Source organism: Mesoplodon bidens, assembly GCF_964165515.1.
Source record: "Mesoplodon bidens genome assembly, chromosome: 10".
In the NCBI taxonomy this organism is placed as follows: Eukaryota; Metazoa; Chordata; class Mammalia; order Artiodactyla; family Ziphiidae; genus Mesoplodon; species Mesoplodon bidens.
Genome location: NC_138172.1, coordinates 46,729,990 through 46,748,930, shown reverse-complemented (window position 1 = coordinate 46,748,930; position 18,941 = coordinate 46,729,990). Strand labels below are relative to the sequence as shown.

The 18,941-nt window shown below is 43.5% G+C and overlaps 1 protein-coding gene across 4 annotated transcripts in view; it reads right to left on the bottom strand.

Moving 5' to 3' along the window:
- Positions 1 to 12,962, bottom strand: part of SNRK (SNF related kinase) — a 60,581-nt gene extending 47,619 nt beyond the window's left edge. The window contains exons 1-2 of one of the 4 annotated variants that reach the window (XM_081246953.1): positions 12,843 to 12,962; positions 9,059 to 9,108 (exon numbers count right to left, since the gene is read on the bottom strand). In XM_081246953.1, coding sequence (XP_081103079.1) covers positions 9,059 to 9,108; positions 12,843 to 12,932 — 140 coding nt within the window. In that variant the 5' untranslated portion in view covers positions 12,933 to 12,962. Of the gene's footprint in view, positions 1 to 9,058; positions 9,109 to 12,718; positions 12,745 to 12,842 lie in introns of those variants that run through there. The other 3 variants (XM_081246954.1, XM_081246956.1, XM_081246955.1) reach the window with 3 other exon arrangements.
- Between the last annotated feature and the right edge of the window lie 5,979 nt (positions 12,963 to 18,941).

Here is an 18,941-nt window from a genome sequence, read left to right as displayed (position 1 = left end):
CTTCCAAATTATTTTCTATGTATAATACATGCCAGACACAAAGGTTTTAATAAGATGGGATCACACACACATAAACTGGAGAGGTGGGGAGCAGCGTAACCATTTTCTAAGTACTTCTCTCCACAAAACAAGTCCACTTTAGAAAGTTTGGAAAATGAAGAAAAGCACTACAGATTAAAAACAGACAAACAAATAACACCTATAATTTCATCTAGGATGACCTCTCTTCAGGTTTGAGTATATATTCTTTACACCTATGCTTCTTTACAAAGCTAAGATGTTGTATATGAAGTCTTAATGACTACTTTTTCCTCTACTATAGGAGGAACATTTTTGCGTGCACTAAGTTCTTCTAAATCACTATTTTCAATGACTACATAGCTAAGATGACATCTTTTAAACCAGCAAAAGCACTAAATTGGGCCATTCTAAAGCAGTCTTCTTATTCAGCATGTGCTCACACATGCATATAGCTAGGCAGGACCTAAATGAAACAGGCCATCCAGGAGAGGGTGTTTATAATATGGAAATCCATGTTTGAGAAACAAGTACTAGTATGTGTTGCAAGAACACACCGATGTTCTCCCAGTTTACTAAAGAGAGCAGAAGCAACTGAGGCGTTCGGGTGTGGCTGGAGAAGAGGAAGGAAGTGTGGGCGGCCCTACACACATTTTGCAAGCTGCTGAAAACAGTTGTAAAACCAGCCTCTGTTAAACCTACTGTCAAGACGGAATTCACCCTGTTACTCTTGTCAAAATTCACTTCTGGCTTTTCACTGACATCTTCACCACTGTAGTGTGGTCTGTATATCAAACAAAGGTCTCCAACTCACACCTCTCCCTAGGAGAGGTGAGGAAGAGCACACTGAGCGAAGGTGGCTCCGCATGAACACTCATTATCAACCAATCCATGGCATGAGAAAGCCGATCACACAAAAAGGGCCATGTGCAAAAATCAGGCTACTTCTATAGCCTCTCTACACTTCGGGATATTACAAATTCCCCCCCAAACCAGACCACAAATATGCAAATACACAAAAACCTCCCAAACAAATTACATGCTTGAAAAAGAGTATCTGTGCCAGTACTCTCCCTGTAATACATACAGCTAAAAGATGAGTTTTTAAAAAGCCATGCTAAAGGGCTTCCCTGGTGGCGCAGTGGTTGGGAGTCCGCCTGCCGATGCAGGGGACACGGGTTCGTGCCCCGGTCTGGGAGGATCCCACGTGCCGCGGAGCGGTTGGGCCCGTGAGCCATGGCCTTTGGGCCTGCGCGTCCGGAGCCTGTGCTCCGCAACGGGAGAGGCCACAACAGTGAGAGGCCCGCATACAGCAAAAAAAAAAAAAAAAAAAAAAAAAAAAAAAAAAGCCATGCTAAAACTGTATTTAAGCTTCTTACACATGGAAATTATCTGGTATCTTTTACAAACACCAAAAAAATGAACACTGTTACTCTTACTTAGGGGAAATATCAGACTAAACGTATGTTTAGAGAAAAGCCAACTTAAGTGAAGGAACTAACACACTCTCCATGAAAATTACTGCCCTGATCTAACTGCTAAAATTTCAAAGATACCTATAACAAAAATGGTATAGGCTGGAAAGAAGACAGTAGACTCATCCTCCAGGAATATCAGCAACCTCTAGATCAAGCCAAATAAACACAACCCCAGTGGCAGTCACCACTGCTGTTCCTTTCATCCAAAGTAAACAACATTCCACATTTCTAGAACAGCACTCCTCCTCCTGGGTGTTATCAATATAAGCTATAAATCAAAGATGAAGAAACCAGGGAATTCCCTAGCAGTCCATTGGTTAGACTCTGCGCTTCCACTGCAGGGGGCGTGGGTTCAATCCCTGGTCGGGGAACTGAGAACCCACATGCTGCAGGGCGCGGCCAAAAAAAAAAAGAAGAAACCACAAACAGGTCAACACATCCCAAGTTACGGAAGAATCCAGAGTTCTTCACTGGATTGGTTGAATATTACTATGTGGGTATCAGGTAGTATCAGTCTGTAGCCACTGAATGGAATCAAGATGGAAACTACAAATTAGAAGATTTCAGTCAACCATTTATTATGAGAAATGTCCCAATAGACAAAAATGTACCTCCAAATGTCTAATAAAGTATTTTTCAAGGGAAGGTAACTGCCTACTGAAGTATGTTCTTCAAGTTTTCTTCGAGGTAGTCAATTTTAATGGACTCAGGGCCACTGAGGTAACCAGGAATGCCAGGCTGAAAAGCCTGCTCCAGTCTCTCCAGGCAGTGACTGGGTTGCCAACACAGATCTATCCCTTAAAGTGCTGGTTTAAGTAATCTTTATTTCCTCTAAGTAAACAAGCTATATTCCAGGACACATCAAGGAATTTTTGAATGAATTCAGGAGTCAGGCAATCCATTAACTGATGGAAAGCAGTAGTTAGTATTTGTAGAAAGGGGTTAACATCCAAGCCACAAAACCTGGAGCAGCAGCACAGATAATAAGTTCAAATTCCTAAACAGAATTGCCTCTCATTAAAGTGATGAAAAATGTTAATAAGCATGTCACCATTTCTACCTGATGGTAAAGTGAGATTTAAAAAATTAGTATGGTGACAGCTCTGGTATAAAGTGCCCAGATAATAAATAATGACTTAAGCACAAGTTGGTGTGTAGAAATTACTCCAAAATAAATAAAGCCAACCCACAATTACTCCTTTGCCAGGAAAACAGAATATAAGTTGGGAGTTATGGAGAATTTAAAAACTTAATAATCTAAATCTCTCTTCCAAAGCTTTTATTAATACTGTCAAAACTCATTTTAACTCCCTATCGTCTTTTCATCCCCCCCACTGATATTGTGACAAAGATAGTCATGAAAAAGTGGTCAAAAAAGAATGCTGGAAAAGAAAAAAAATAAGTTGATCCATTAACAAAAATACTGGCACCTAACATTTCATTCACTTTGACTTAAATGGCAGAATCATTTGGGGATTCTCTCACACTACTGGGACTGCAAATTACCTTTCTGAAAAGCAATTTGGCAATACCTGTATCAAGAGCCTTAAAATAATTAATATCCTCGATTTAATAATCTTACTACTAGATTTATGTCTTAAAGAAATAAAGACATGAACAAATATTTATATTCAACAATGTTCAGTGATATTCATATACAAGAAAAAAAAATCAGGGACTTTCCTGGCTGTCCAGTGGTTAAGACTCCGCGCCCCTAATGCAGGGCGTATGGGTTCGAATCCTGGTCAGGGAACTAACCCCACATGCCGCACGGTGTAGCCAAAAAAACAAAAAAACAAAAAAGTATATCTATCTATCTATCTCAGAAATAACCGAAAGGTCTACAATAAGGAAATGGTATACCTAACGTTAACACTATGCTGCTATATTTTTAAGCTATTTAATCTCATGGGAAATTGTCACAATAAAATATTAAGTAAAAAAATTCACACACCAAATTTCATGGCATAGGATCCCAATTTCTTTAAAAGCATATAATTTGTCTGCATATATACTAAAAATACGAAAATGTTAATTGGTAAAATTGTAGTTTTCTTTCTCTTTAAGCTTTTCTGTTCTTTTCAAATTTTTCATAGCAGATGTGTGCTACCTTTTAATCTAGGAAAGGCAGACGTTATTAAAATTTTGAATTTCTGTACATAATTATTCATTCAATTCAGTTTTCCATTGAGATCTATAAAGTAAACCAATTTCCCTGAAAATATACATACATATTTATGTAATCTTAACAAACAAAACATATTCAGTGAAATATTCTACCTCCCTTGAGGGACAAAGTATGCAATTTCTTCAGGCTGAGGAAGGAACAGGAACACTGAGTCTGTTTTTATTAGCAAACATTTGAGCCCTAATTGTGTAGAACACAACACAGTCCCTGTCCTTTAGAATCTTGCAAATAAGTTATCTACATATAAAAAGACAATCAATTATACAAGTTAACCTCAGTGAGTTCCGTCAAAGGAAGAACAGAGGATACCAAAGGCAGGATCCCCAAGGACGGGGCAACACACAGATCAGGCCTTACCCTTCACGGCGAGCAGTGGGACACCACTCCTGACAGTGGGGGAAACAGGTAGCAGAGTGCATATGGCTTCCGAAAGGAGAATGCCAATGTGCGTGAAGTTAGGCCGTGAGGTAGAAGTGAGATAAGTTTAATAGGGTTAGGAAGGCTGATCTTGAAAACTACCTAGTGGCTCACCATTTAGGGAACTGTGATGAACTCTTAGCTTCTCAAAATCAATGGAAAACTTGCTAGACTAAATAATTCACGACATATCTATCTTTGAATTATACTTAAGGTTAATTAAAGTGCCATTAAAGAGTTAAAAATGCACAGAAGCAGCTACACATCACAGAGCTGATATGAGGCCTCAAAAGAAGAGAAAAACTCTAGGTTTTAACATGCGAGCGACATAATAAGGTCATTAGAAAATTTAAACCAATTTAAAAACACTGTTCACTTTAAAGTTCCATAAACACCAATTTTTGTCTTGACTTATTAGATCTCTCTCATTATTACCCATACGACTTTCCTAAAAATCTATTACTAACCTAAATAGGTTTATATAGAAATGAGTTCTTATAGCAAAACTACAGTTGACCTTTCTTTCCATTGTCTCTTTTCAAGTTTTAAAAATGTCTTCTACTGCCACAACTGCCCACTGTTTTCTTTTAATGCAGGTTTCAAAAAGAGTAAACAATTCAACTACTGGGCATCTATGTATGCACTGGATTCTTTTTTTTTTTTTTGCTTGCGGTACGCGGGCCCCTCACTGCTGTGGCCTCTCCTGTCACAGAGCACAGGCTCCGGACGTGCAGGCCCAGCGGCCATGGCTCACGGGCCCAGCCACTCTGTGGCATGTGGGATCCTCCCGGACCGGGGCACGAACTCATGTCCCCTGCATCAGCAGGTGGACTCTCAACCACTGCGCCACCAGGGAAGCCCGTGCACTGGATTCTTTACATATGTTATATAATTTATTCCTCACAACCAAGAATACAATGGAAGTATCATACCCATTTAACAGATGAGAAAGCAGGGTCAAATAGGATTAAGGACTTCCTATGCCCCAGTCCTATGCCCAAGTAAGAGCTGCCTAAATTGACTCCTGGGCCCTGCCTTTTTTCCTGAAATAATACAATGCCTCCCCCTTTGACATATGCCTTTCTAATTCCCAGGGAAACAACAGCACTAAAATAAATCTATTTTGACTTTTCTGTTTTTCCTCCAATTCTGACATGCCATGTGAGTGACCTGACCCAGCAATCAACTAAAAAGAGGAAATTCCCTAATGCCACCAAAGTGCCAAAGACTCACCTAATAGACATTATTCATTAATAATTCCAGGGACTTCCCTGGTGGTCCAGTGGCAAAGACTACACACTCCCAATGCAGGGGGCCCGGGTTCAATCCCTGGTCAGGGAACTAGATCCCACATGCTGCAACTAAAGATCCCGCATGCCGCAACTGAGACCCAGTGCAGCCAAATAAATAAATAAATATTAAAAAAAAGATTCACATAACTTGTAACAGAAAGTTTTGCAAAATAAAACTTTTTTTAAAAAGTTAAATAAATAAATAAATCCATTAAAAACTTTTTGAAATGTTTGGAAACTGCTCTTTGAGAAAGGAAATTGCAGGCAAATAGCCATTCAAAAGACAGACAGGTAATTATTGGTCATCTAAAAATTGAATGGCACCTTGAAAATAACTTCACCTTTAGAGTTTGCATACAATTTTGTTATGGCAAGAGTCCTCCCCAGTGGCACAGAACAGCCAACACCAAGCAAGTAATTTAAGTACAATTTAGGAAGATTATATTTTCTGCTTTAAAAAATTTGGGACTTCCCTGGTGGCGCGGTGGTTAAGAATCCACCTGCCAATGCAGGGGACATGGGTTCAAGCCCTGGTCTGGGAAAATCCCACATGCCGCGGAGCAACTAAGCCCATGCGCCACAACTACTGAGCCTGTGCTCTAGAGCCCGCGAACCACAACTACTGAGCCCACGTGCCACAATTACTGAAGCCTATGTACCTAGAGCCCGTGCTCTGCAACAAGAGAAGCCACTGCAATGAACAGCCCGCGCACTGCAACGAAGAGTAGCCCCTGCTCGCCGCAACTAGAGAAAGCCTGCGCACAGCAACGAAGACCCAAAGCAGCCAAAATTAAATAAATTTATTTTTTAAAAAAAGATTTATCCTTACCAAAGCTGCAATTTTAATGTACTTTTGCATATTACATTCTCTCCATTTGCTTCAGAAAGGATAAAATCAAGCCTTGAAACTGTAGATTGAATATTCTCATTCTAAATGTCTTCTGTAGTACTCGTAATGCTTTATACCAATAAAGAGAGAACTGTTTAACCTGTAGAATATGAGGTAAAACACAAAGCTAAACTCTAAAATTCAACTGCTCTACTTCTATCCACTGCTAAAAAAAAGTCTGTACGATATTTGGACTGTTTTAAAGAGATCCATAAATATGGCACACTATAGCTTCATAATTTGTCTAACGAATATTTGTTAGTATAATGTCCTAAATTTAAAATGAATTTTACCTACATAAGTTACACTGTAAGAGTGAAACCTACATTACCTAAAATATAATCTCTTTAATATAAAAGAAGCAACGTGGCTAAATATCAAACCCAGTTAGATACATTATTCAAACATTTTCCCCTAGCTATGCAATATGAAGACAATATAATGACCTAAGAGGTGTGTCTGCACATAGAAGGGGAGGGAATATCAGAGAAAAGCTGGGACAGCAACCTAAGAGTCACATTTCAAAGTACCACAGAGTCAACTTTTATTATCTTCACCACAGAGGCACACTTAAAAAATGATCAAAATTCATTTATTCAGCAAATATGAGGAGCAGCACCTTAGCACAAAAGAGTACCACACAGGGCTTCCCTGGTGGCGCAGTGGTTGACAGTCCACCTGCCGATGCAGGGGACACGGGTTCGTGCCCCGGTCCGGGAAGATCCCACATGCCACAGAGCGGCTGGGCCCGTGAGCCATGGCCACTGAGCCTGTGCGTCCGGAGCCTGTGCTCCGCAACGGGAGAGGCCACAACAGTGAGAGGCCCGTGTACCGCCAAAAAAAAAAAAAAAAGAGTACCACAGGACATGGAGCCCAACAAATGACTCAACTTCTGCCAACAGGCATGTCTTTTTCTATAAAACAAAGATAATCACCACCTTGGACAGTTATTATGAAATCAAAAGGCAATAATACATATTACCAAGTTGTGAGTGGGATCAGAATCACCCCAGGATTTTTTTCCCCAACTTTTCACAAATGGCTTCCCTCTCAGGAGAGTCTGATATTTTAGAGGGGTTGTATACTTACTTCCTCATCTTAGTTTGCCATCGGTACCCTCACCCCTTATTGGCCCAAGAAACTGCCCCTAAATGCCTGTACTGGCTATAATAGGAAGGCCGCTGCCCCACATTATTTACACCTCTCAAAGGGACAAGGAGGCTGGAAGAGGTGTTCTTTCCCCTAAATCTGCCTTCAGGAGTTCACAGGAGGCATCTCAGAGAAATTAATTTTTTTGTTTGAGCTAAGAACTGAAATTGGTCATGGTGGGAAAGAGGCCTTAGTGTGATTGGGACAGCAATAGATGCAGAGCAGAGTGTAAGAGACAAGGTTAGACAGGTAGGTAAGGGCCAGATACCCAAAGGTCCTTGTATCCTATGCACATCAGGTGACATTCCTCACATCTGTCTAGCCCTCAACCATGCTTCAGGGCCCAGCATAAAGGCCACCTTCCTGACCGTATCCTCTCCCTCCCCTCCCACACTGTGCACACCAGCTCCCCACGCCCTCTCACAGCACCAGGCCCTTTTCCATTATGGCCCTTATCACAATTGTGGTTATATAATTATTTGTGTGATTATGTGATTAATAATCTGTGTCCCCCACTAGACTACATGATAAATTCAGCCCGCGTTAAGACGCACGTCTGTTTTATTCAGCTCTCCATCCCAGGGCCCGCCAAGTATAGCATCTGCCCAAAATATCCAGGTATACTTTATTAAATGGACAAATGAAAGCTGGCCCTAAGAAGCCAAGGAAGAATCCTGAGCAGGGGAACGGCAATCAGAGATGACAGTTAAACAAACCACTCTGGCAGCAAAGTGAAGATCAGATTGGAAGGGCAAGACTAGAGCTTGGACACAGGTAAGGAGACTAGTGAAAATGTCTCCAGATAAATGATTAAAGACTTAAAAATGAGGGCAGCCTGTACCTGGGCGGTGATGGCGAGGATGTAATGGAGGAGACACGTTTAGCAAGTAGAATACAGGAACTCAATGCACAGGGGGCAAAGCAAAGAGGGCAATCTAGAATGACTAGTGGAGAGTGGTAGCAGGTGGGGTCATTTACTCAAGGAATTCAGGACAGGAACAAACATTTCTTGAGCATCTACTGCATGGCAGTGTAGAGTGGAAGATTTGCTTCTAGCTCTGGAATTCTATGAATGAAGAGCAATTTCAATCCAACTCATCTGGATAAAATGGGTATGGTTTCCACTAACGGGCAACAAACTAAAGTTCAGATTTTTGAAGTTTCTTTGCCAGGACACTTCTTGGGTACACTGACTATGTGTGAAGCATTACACTGGTCTGGGGATATAGAAATCAAGGGGTCTCTGGCTCCAAGGAGCTGACACTCTTCTGGATTTGAGAGAGGTAACTGCACGTCAACAACTGAGAAACTGAGGCCCACTGAGGCTACGATTTGAGCAGTTACATGTCCTGTAACCTACATTTCTGGAGCCCTGATTTCATAATCAACAGCACATTTCAGGCCAACATGTAGCTGAGGGGTTATGTGTTTAGATAGTCAGACAGACACCCCTCCCCCCAATCTTGCTGTGAGCCTGGAGACACTCCAGAACTTAAACCATCATGGTGCATGGGCAGCCAATGCCCTCCAACTCTGAAGTAACTGCTGTAGTCACATGGCAGCAGTCTGGGGAATAGGACACAACAAGGAAGGAGAGAAAGGCCTTCTTTGTCAGGAAAGAGCCTACCTGAGCAGAGGCCAAACGCTGGAGGTGCCAAAGCAGAATCTCAGGAGGCTCTGGAAGTAACAGCAGAGAAATAAATGTTCAGGAAAGACAGAGCAGGAATCCTCTTTAGTCAGGTTCCTCCCCTACCACCAGCAAGAAATGGTTTCCCACGGGATCTAAGGCCTCAACCCAAAGCAGATACACGGAAAAACAAGATAAGGAAATAATCCGCAGTGTGAATAATGCAACTCCAGATCATCCAGAACAGACAACACATTTCCAGTGCTCACTTGTGAGGCCATTAAGTCCGAGAGATTGTACACCAGCTCTTCCCAAACTAAAACAAAATAAAACATGTCCCCCTCCATCCCCAAAGGTACTGCCCCACTCCTCCCCCTTCCTTTCCATAGTCTTAAAAAAATCAAAAACAGCTGCACCCTGTCTCTACTTCCTCAACTCCCTTTCACCCACTTGGATCTAAGTTCTTCCTCCACCACCTGACCTTGTCTTTTCCCCCTCCCTGAACCCCTGGAGCCCTTTGCCCTTTTCTCTGCCTGGGAACTCTACCCATCCTTCAAGACTGGTTCAACCATCACCTTCTCTGTGAAGCATTCCCAAGTCAGACTGTTCCTTGCCCAGGGGTCCTGCCTATGTCTCACCACAGCATTTGATCCTACTGTTATTGTTTACCTTGGTGTAAATATAATTTATAATAGCTTGGGACTTCCCTGGTGGCGCGGTGGTTAAGATTCCGCCTGCCAATGCAGGGGACACGGGTTCGAGCCCTGATCCGGGAAGATCCTACATGCCGCGGAGCAACTAAGCCCGTGCACCACAACTACTGAGCCTGCACTCTAGAGCCCGCGAGCCACAACTACTGAGCCCACGTGCCACAACTACTGAAGCCTGCACACCTAGAGCCCGTGCTCCGCAACAAGAGAAGCCACTGCAGTGAGAAGCCCGTGCACCACAACAAAGAGTCTCCAATCACTGCAACGAAGACCCAACGCAGCCTTTTATTTATTTTTATAAATAAATAAGTAAATAAATAAAACAAAAAAATACAATAGCCTGTAAAGGCAGGAACTAATTTTTATTCACTTTTCTACTGCTATCCTCTAACCCAGGGCCCCAAAAGTAGACAAAGGCTCCATGAATAAATGATCATAGGCTAGTTTACCTTCAAAACTGCTACAAACCACTCAACTTTTCCACCTAACTTGCTCTAAGAGCTGACCAGCACATACATGCACACTGGGAAGTATCCACATTCTAAATAATTAGTTTTCTTATAAAAGCATCTTAGCTAAAAATTCTACCTCTTGGTTGTTAGGCAAATAGCTGGCATGCAGTAAAATCAAGTCTTCAGAGTTCCTCACATCTATGTTTTTAATTCCTAAAATTCTGACCATGTGGAAAGTGTACTTGTACCCTTTTCTTCCTGGGCTGTGTAATGAGTTCTTAGGCTCAGACAAGCTGCTACAGGGAAGAAATCAAGCCTTATTTATACCAGTGCTTAGAACCTGGGCTGCTCAATATCTCCAAAATAAAGTTTTTTTCTATTTGGTTTCACTTTCTATATGAAACATCCATAGCAAAGTTTAGACCAATAGTATTTCCTGCGCCCAGTAAAAATATCTGAAAGCCCTTCACTTTTTTTTTTTTTTTAGATGTTGAGGGTAGGAGTTTATTAATTAATTCATTTATTTTTGCTGTGTTGGGTCTTCGTTTCTGTGCGAGGGCTTTCTCTAGTTGTGGCAAGCGGGGGCCACTCTTCATCGTGGTGCGCGGGCCTCTCACTATCGCGGCCTTTTTGCGGAGCACAGGCTCCAGACGCGCAGGCTCAGTAGTTGTGGCTCACGGGCCTAGTTGCTCCGCGGCATGTGGGATCCTCCCAGACCACGGCTCGAACCCGTGTCCCCTGCATTAGCAGGCAGATTCTCAACCACTGCGCCACAAGGGAAGCCCAAGCCCTTCACTTTTAATAAGGACATTTGAAAGCCTTCATTTTAGGATTATGGGATTACATTTGACCCATAAAGGCTCAATCTATACTTCTGTTCTAGAATAATAAAAATTACATAACTTCTGAGTCCTTGTATGTTTTATACAAATGGATCTTACTGCAATAATACAGAAAAACTTACTAAAAATAGTAAAAAAAAAATTAATACGGTGAGAGTAACTTTTCTGCACAGAAGAAAATAAAAACTGTGCAAATTTAAAAAACAGAAAGGTGTCAAAATTCCCTACATGGAAAGCCTTAAAGATGGAGTATTAAGAAAAGTTAACACAGTGCACCTGATTTTCAATTACTATACTGCTTCAATAAGTGACCTTGGGAATGTCATTTCTCTCATTTCTAGTTCTGTAAAATGGGAATGTCATGTTTTCCTAATAGAGACAATTAGATAGTCAAAAGAATCAACATGATTTTTTTTTAAACTTGTCTAATTAGTATGCGTTAATCACCACTAGTACAGAACATTTCTCTCCAGGAATCCAATTCCAAGAGAAATATTTAAGCAGACGGTGAAGACAGATTTCCTTCAGGGAATGATTTTATAAATCTGGAGAGCCATATAACAAGATTATAAATTAACAAATTGATTACATAAGCCTTGACAACCCCAGACGTTAAAGTACACAGATATACATTCTGATAAATTAGACTGATTTGGGACTAGCACCCCAACCCCATACAAGGAACCCAAACTGAGGCAACTGATGCTTGATAGGAATCAGCTGGAATCTGATCAGTATGCAGACATTTGCAGTTCCATCACCTGCTAGCCATGCTTCACCTTTCACCATAAAACGTGAAACGCATTAAGTCAGCTTTACCACCTGCTCCTAAAACTGTGGAAATGTACTCAATTAAATGGAAGGGGAAAAAAGTAACTTGACAGTGTGAAAAATCCGATATCCTCAGACGTCTATAGGTTGAAGAACCCTACTGCTAAATCCCTCCTCTCCCCTCCAAATACTGGACTTGAACCGAATTCCCTATGAAGCTATTGAATTTTATCTGATGCAACTGTTGGAACAGCACAGCTCCAGGAACCCCCCCCCCGCCCGCCCTCCAGGATAAAAGGCTGTCACTTTCCTGGATCCCAAGTCCAAGTAAAAGGCAGGAAGGTTTCTGTAAAACGGTCCAGAAAGATATCAACAGGCGATGACTATGGAAAAGAACGGAGGTTTTCCAATCTGAAAAATTCTAGCTGTCCCTCGGGAACGGCACTGCTCCTCCTTCCTTACCTCGATGCCCTTTCTCTACAGACAACAATATCCCCATTCTATTTTACGGCTGCAGTTTTAGCAAGGAACCCCCCTGCTACGCCAGATTTCCAGATTCTTTTGAAAAAGGAAAACACCTTTGGTGAAGAATACACACCGCACAAGAAAACCTGGGAGCGGAGCCCCGCGGGCGCCGCACTCGGCCCGCTCCGGGGCGGGGCGCGGGGATGCGGGCGCCTCCCGAGGTGCCGCAATCCCGCCGCGGCCGCAAGGGCAGGGCCTCCGGGCGCCCGCGGCCAGCCGCCGCAGTGCCGGCTCCCATCCGGGCCCCGCCGCCGCCCGCCGCCAGGCCGCGCCGCCGCCGCGCGGGGTCGGGGCCGCAGCAGCCAGGTCCCCGCGTCCTCCCGGGCGCGCGGCGCGGGCAGCGCGGAGCGCGCAACTTACTTTCCGCCTGCGGCGGGAGCCCGGCTCCAGCGCCCGGCAACGGCGGAGGCGACTAGGCGGCGGAGGCCGGCCCCACCCCCGCCCACGGCCGCCGCGCCCGGCCGCGCTCCACGCTCGCCCCTACCTCAGCCAGCAGGCGGGCGTCCGTCCGCAGCGGCCGCGGCGCCGACAACTCCCTCCCGGCCGCCGAATCCCCGCACCCAGCGCTAATCATAATACCGAACAGGCGGCCGTCCGCGGGGAGGGGGTGGGGACCAACTTGCGCCTGCGCGGGGCGCGCGTCACTGTGATGTAAGCGCCGGGGCGGGGCCGCGGGGAGGGAGGGACGGGGCGGGGCCGCGGGGAGGGAGGGAGGGACGGGGCGCACCTGCGGGCTCCGGCGCGCGGGCTACTGGAGGGCATCCTGGCATCATCCCGACCCCAGCGAGTCTGGGCTGCGGCTGGCGGTAGGAAGCGTGCGAGGTGCCCGAACAGAAGGGATGATGAAGGAGGAAGCACTAGGGACATGGGACAATGGCCCAGAAAAGTAGCGCGAGCCGTCGGGGGAAATCGGAGGGAAGGGATCGCGTCCTCACCAGACTCTGGGTCCTGGGACGCGAGGCCGAGGGCGCCAGGCGCTTTACCCTTTTAAAGTTTCCCCCCATTTCCCGCCCAGGTTTAAGCAAGGAAAGGGAAAAAATTCAATATACATTCACGTATACACATACATATTCTTTACAGTTTCTTCTCTTTGGGAACCCAGTTTGAAGGAATTTTGTTGATTTTGTTGCCATTTTTAAAAAAGAGAAAAAGCCCAGCATCCGAATGCAGCGCTGGCTTTAAAGGTCAGCGGGAGACCCTTGCTCGGCAGGCTGCCTCCTCTGGAAAAGCGTGGAAAGGCGAAAGGTCGTGGAAAGTATTAAAGCATGTGAAGTCAGGGATTCAGAACACTCCAGGCATTAACTGTGCACTGGATGGTTCGGCGGCATGGTCACCAGGTCGGTGGCTCCCGAAGGGAACTTAGCTCTCGCCGGAGAGGAGGGTTTGGGAGGGTGGGAGACAGGGGCAGGGGCTCACGTCTCCCACCCTTGGAAGCTTGGCGCGCAATGGAGATCAGCTCTCCGGGTTTTCTGGAAGGGAGTGACAAGCCAGGTGCCAGATTTCTCCAACCTGCTTTTTCCCTTAATGATTCTCCCTGCTCTCCACCCCTCCCCCAAGGAAGGACCCCTAGCAAAGAAGGACACAATGTGGGGGGAGGCGGGAGCTACTTAGATGCTCCAAGTTTGATTAAATTGACTGGACGGAGAAGAAAAATCTAGATGGCTTTAGCAAATGTCTCTGCTGACCTGCAAATGTCAGAAACCTTTTCTTTTCAGACTGTCTCCTTGGCATCTACTTTGCCTGTCTGAAGATGACTTGGAAGCAAGAGTGGATTGTTGGGAGGTACAAACCCTCAGGGTAATAACAGAAGGTTAAAGGGGGACTCCCAGTTACCCTAAGGCTCTGGCATGGGGTGATGGATCATTGGCTGGGGAAAGCCTGGGGCTTTAGGCCTCAGGTGGGCCTCTGTCCCTCAGGGCTGAGTCAAGGCCCCAACTCTGAGATAACACTGGCTTAGAAAGATCATAAAAGAATAATCTCACTTTGACACTGACATTCTAACTCTAGCAGTATGTTAAGCAAGAGCTTCTAACTTGGTTTGTGGAATTCATTCCTTTGTTACTGACAAACGGGAAGGCCTTGCACTTTTCTCCTTAGGGAGATATCACTATTCAGGGAACCCTGTAACCAAGTAAAGGGGAAAAAAATACCATGCTAATGGTCTCCCAAGGGAATTCCAGTGGTTGAGGACCTCCAGGCCAGGTCTGTAGCCCCTGAGATAGAACAGTAATCACAAAACAATGGCCTTAGTAGATAAGCCCTTGGAAAATAGAGTACTTATATTGCTGCTGTGTAACTCAGGTTTTGAATAAATTCTATAAGGGCAACAGGGCATAAGAATAGCAAAACAATAAATGAAAAGGAATAGAATAATACCTTGGTTTAAATCAAGTTGGCTCAAATTCTCTTCCAGAGAGAGGGCTGCAGTCCTGGCCACGTGGTAAATCATTTATTCATCCCCAGTGTTTCCTGGGAAGCTGGAGTGTTGCTGGCAAGAACATGACCCGTTTTCAGTCTCGCACCATCAACGTGGTAACATGATCTGATCATGCTTAGGCAACATTTAAAAATATTCAAGTACAAATTAATATATGATTGCTTAACTTGGAATTCAAGAAAATGTGTTTATTGTTAATGAAGAACCCCCTCCTTCATTCTGCCCTGGGGCTTTCTCCAAACCAGACTGCTTTTTTAATGTTAGGTCTTTTTATGGACCTGTAAGAAGCTTTAATTAGATATACAGCACTCTACACAAATGACAAGATGGAGCATGCAGGCTTGGACTACAGTCTCTGTGATTCAGATCTCAGAAATAACATAATGCCACCAATTTAGGGAAGAAGTTGTTTATTGGAAGGCAACCAGGGAGATGCTACAAATTAGATCAAGATGTGAAAAGCAAGCCGATTCATGGAAGAATTGCCATTTTCTTCTTGGGACTACCCCCCCCCCCCACAAAGCAGCATGTATAACAAGGTTATCTTCTCTAGATATTGTTAATTTTCATAATTTATAAAACATTTAAAATAAATATATTGAAAACAACAGAGATTGAGGACTTGTACGTTTCAGTTTTGAGTAGTGACATTTAATGATTTCCTTTTACGTATTTAATTAGTCATTTTGTACATCGATACTTGAGCATATCTGAATCCTGGCTTCATCCAGTAGGACCAAAATAATACTTCATTGGAATGGACTCAAGTGTCTCTCAAAGACTTTCCCTCACTACCCCCTTGGCATCAGTTAGCATCCCTAGTTCTTTTATCTCAGATGTCAGTTAAGGCCTGTGCGTGAGTGTGTGTGTGTATGTGTGTAATATATTTTTGATAGTTGCAATGAAGGATTGAAAATGCCAGCCCTTAACTCTGTTTGTTTGCAACCTGTGAACTGGGAAGCATGGCAGACATTGCCTAGCATTGACTGCCAGCCCCACCACCAAGAGTTATATGGCCTTGGGGGCAGATTGCTTAACCTTCCATCTGTTTCCTCCTCTGTAAAATGGGAATGATGGTGATGATAATGATATCATTCTTATAAGATGGGTGTAAGGCCGTTGTTCTCCCAGTGTGCTCCCTGGAAACTAGCAGCAGCAGCTGGGAACTGGACTGAAATGCAAATTCTCGGGCTCCACTCCAGACCTACTAAATTAGAAACTCTCTGTTTTAAGAAGACTTCCAGGTGAATCTGATGCAGGTTAGAATTTGAGAATCACTGTTGATAGGATTAAGGTGGTTTATATAAAGTATTAAAACAGTGCCTGGCACATGATAAGCAGTGTATTAATGGATATTTTTTCAATTAGTGCAATATGATGCTTCCAAGATATACAAAGTTTAATTCAGGCCACAAGAAGGATGCCCATATTCCTCCAACAAATAAATTCTGCTTAATCTTTTGTCCAAAGACTTTAACACTGCCTGCCAAGCCCTTCACAATCTGGCCCCTGCCTTCCTTTCCTGTTCTTTATCTCCAGGTGAACCACATCTCCAACCTTCTCAGTTCTCAGAAAGGGAATTGCTTTTTCATACCTCCGAGCCTTTGCCCATTCTGTTCCCTCTGCCTGGAAATGTCACCCACCCCTTTTCTCCACTTTCTACACTTGCAACCTCCTGAACCCTTCAAACCCTCACTTGAGTGTCCAGCCTCATCTGTGGCACCCCCAGCCCTGCTCAGTCAGAGCCAGGCATTCTCTGGACCCAAACCTCCCTGCACATCCTGCTTGTAATATTTATCATAGGGTTTTGTAACTGTTTAGTGTTCCATTTTCTCCCTTTGGATCTTAAACTCCCGGAGGACAAGGATTTTATTTTATTCAAATTTCTATTCATGCAGCTTAGCACTGGGGGTGCAAGTAGGCAACCCAAGGGCTTGCACCATAAACTTCGGGTCTTTCTTTTTCCACAAAGGTCCTTTAAGAATTTGAATTAGTTGGGAACATTTTTTCGGGGGGCTGGGGAGCATGCCCTGCGGCTTGTAGGATCTTAGTTCCCCAAACAGGGATTGAACTCAGGCCCTCAGCAGTGAAAGCGCAGAGTCCTAAACCACTGGACGGCCAGGGAATTCCCAAGAACATTTTAAAATTGGAAGAGTCAATGGTTTTGTTTAATAGTTTTATTGAGGTATGATCTGCATACCATAAAGTTCACCGTTAATACGTGGTAATTCAATGACTTCTAGTAAATTTATAAAGTTATGCAACCATCACCCCGATCCACCCCAATATTTCCATCACTCCCCAAAAGTTTTCTCCTGTGCATTTGCAGTCAATCACACTCCAATTTCCATCTCTTGGCAACCAATGATTTGTTTTCCATCTCTACAGATTTGCCTTTTCTAGAAAGTCACTTAAATGGAATCATACAATGTGTGGTCTTCTGTGTCTGGCATCTTTCACTTAGCATAATGTTTATCCATGTTGTAGCATGTATAAGTAGTTCATCCCTTTTTACTGCTGAATAGTATTCATCAGATAGATACACTAGATTTTCTTTATCCATTTACCAGGTAATGAACATTTCATTTATTTTTTTGCTATTATGGATAATGTTGCTGTGAATATTTACATAAACTCTTAATGGGGACATGCCATCAGTTTTCTAGGGTATTGCAGGATGGGATTGTTGGGTCATGTTGTAACTCTATGTTTAACATTATAAGGAACTGACAAATTGTTTTCTGAAGTGACTGTACCACATTTTACGTTCCCACCAGCAATGTATGAGGGTTTTGTTTTTTTGTTTTTTTTGTGGCTTTTTTTGTGGTATGAGGGCCTCTCACTGCTGTGGCCTCTCCCGTTGAGGAGCACAGGCTCCGGACGCACAGGCCCAGCGGCCATGGCTCACGGGCCTAGCCGCTCCGCGGCACATGGGATTCTCCCGGACCGGGGCACGAACCCGTGTCCCCTGCATTGGCAAGGGCGGACTCTCAACCACTGCGCCACCAGGGAAGCCCTGTATGAGGGTTCTTATTTCTCCTCATCCTTGCCAACACTTGGTATTATTAAACTTTAAATTGTCTCTCTTCTAATAAATGTATGGTGGTATTTCACATTTCCCTAATGACTAGCGATGTTGATCATCTTTTAATGTTATTTTTAGCCACACAAATATCTTCTTTGGTGAAAGGTCTATTCAAATCTTTTGCCCTTTTTTTTTTTTTTTTTTGCGGTACGTGGGCCTCTCACTGTTGCGGCCTCTCCCGTTGCGGAGCACAGGCTCCGGACGCGCAGGCTCAGCGGCCATGGCTCACGGGCCCAGCCGCTCCGCGGCATGTGGCATCCTCCCGGACCGGGGCACGAACCCGCGTCCCCTGCATTGGCAAGGGCGGACTCTCAACCACCGCGCCACCAGGGAAGCCCAATTTTTTGCCCATTTTTAACTGGGTTGTTTGTCTTATTGAGTTATAAGAATTTTTGATATATTTCAGATACACGTCCTTAATAAGATACATAATTTGCAAATATTTTCTCCCAGGCTGTGGCTTGTCTTTTCATACTTTAAATGATATCTTTGGAAGTGCCAAAGTTTTGAGTTTCAATGAATTAAAATTTAGCAAATTTTTCTTTTATGAATTGTGTTTTTGGTATCATATCTAAGAAACTTTTGCCTAAGCCAAAGTTACAAAGATTTTTTTCCTGTGGTTTGTTTTTTCAGGTTTTATAGTTTTCAATTTAACATTTAAGTCTGTAATTGATTTTGAGTTAATTTTTATACATGATGTAAATTTTTTAATTTATCTTTTGTGTATGGATACCCAATTGTCCCAGAACCATTTGTTAAAAAGAATATCTTTTCACGATTCCCTTGGCACCTTTGTTGAAAATCAATTTACCAAAAACATAAGGATTTTCTGGACTTTCTATTCATCTCCATTGATATATGTGTCTATCATTCACCATTGTGACACAGTCTCAACAACTATTATTTTATAATAAGTTTTGAAAATGAGTAAAATATTCCTCCAACTATGTTGTTGGTTTCCAAAATTGTTTTGCTATTCTAGGTAATTTGCATTTCCATGTAAACCTTAGGATCGGCGTGTCAATTTCTACCCCCCAAAAATTGATTTTGATTGGAATTGT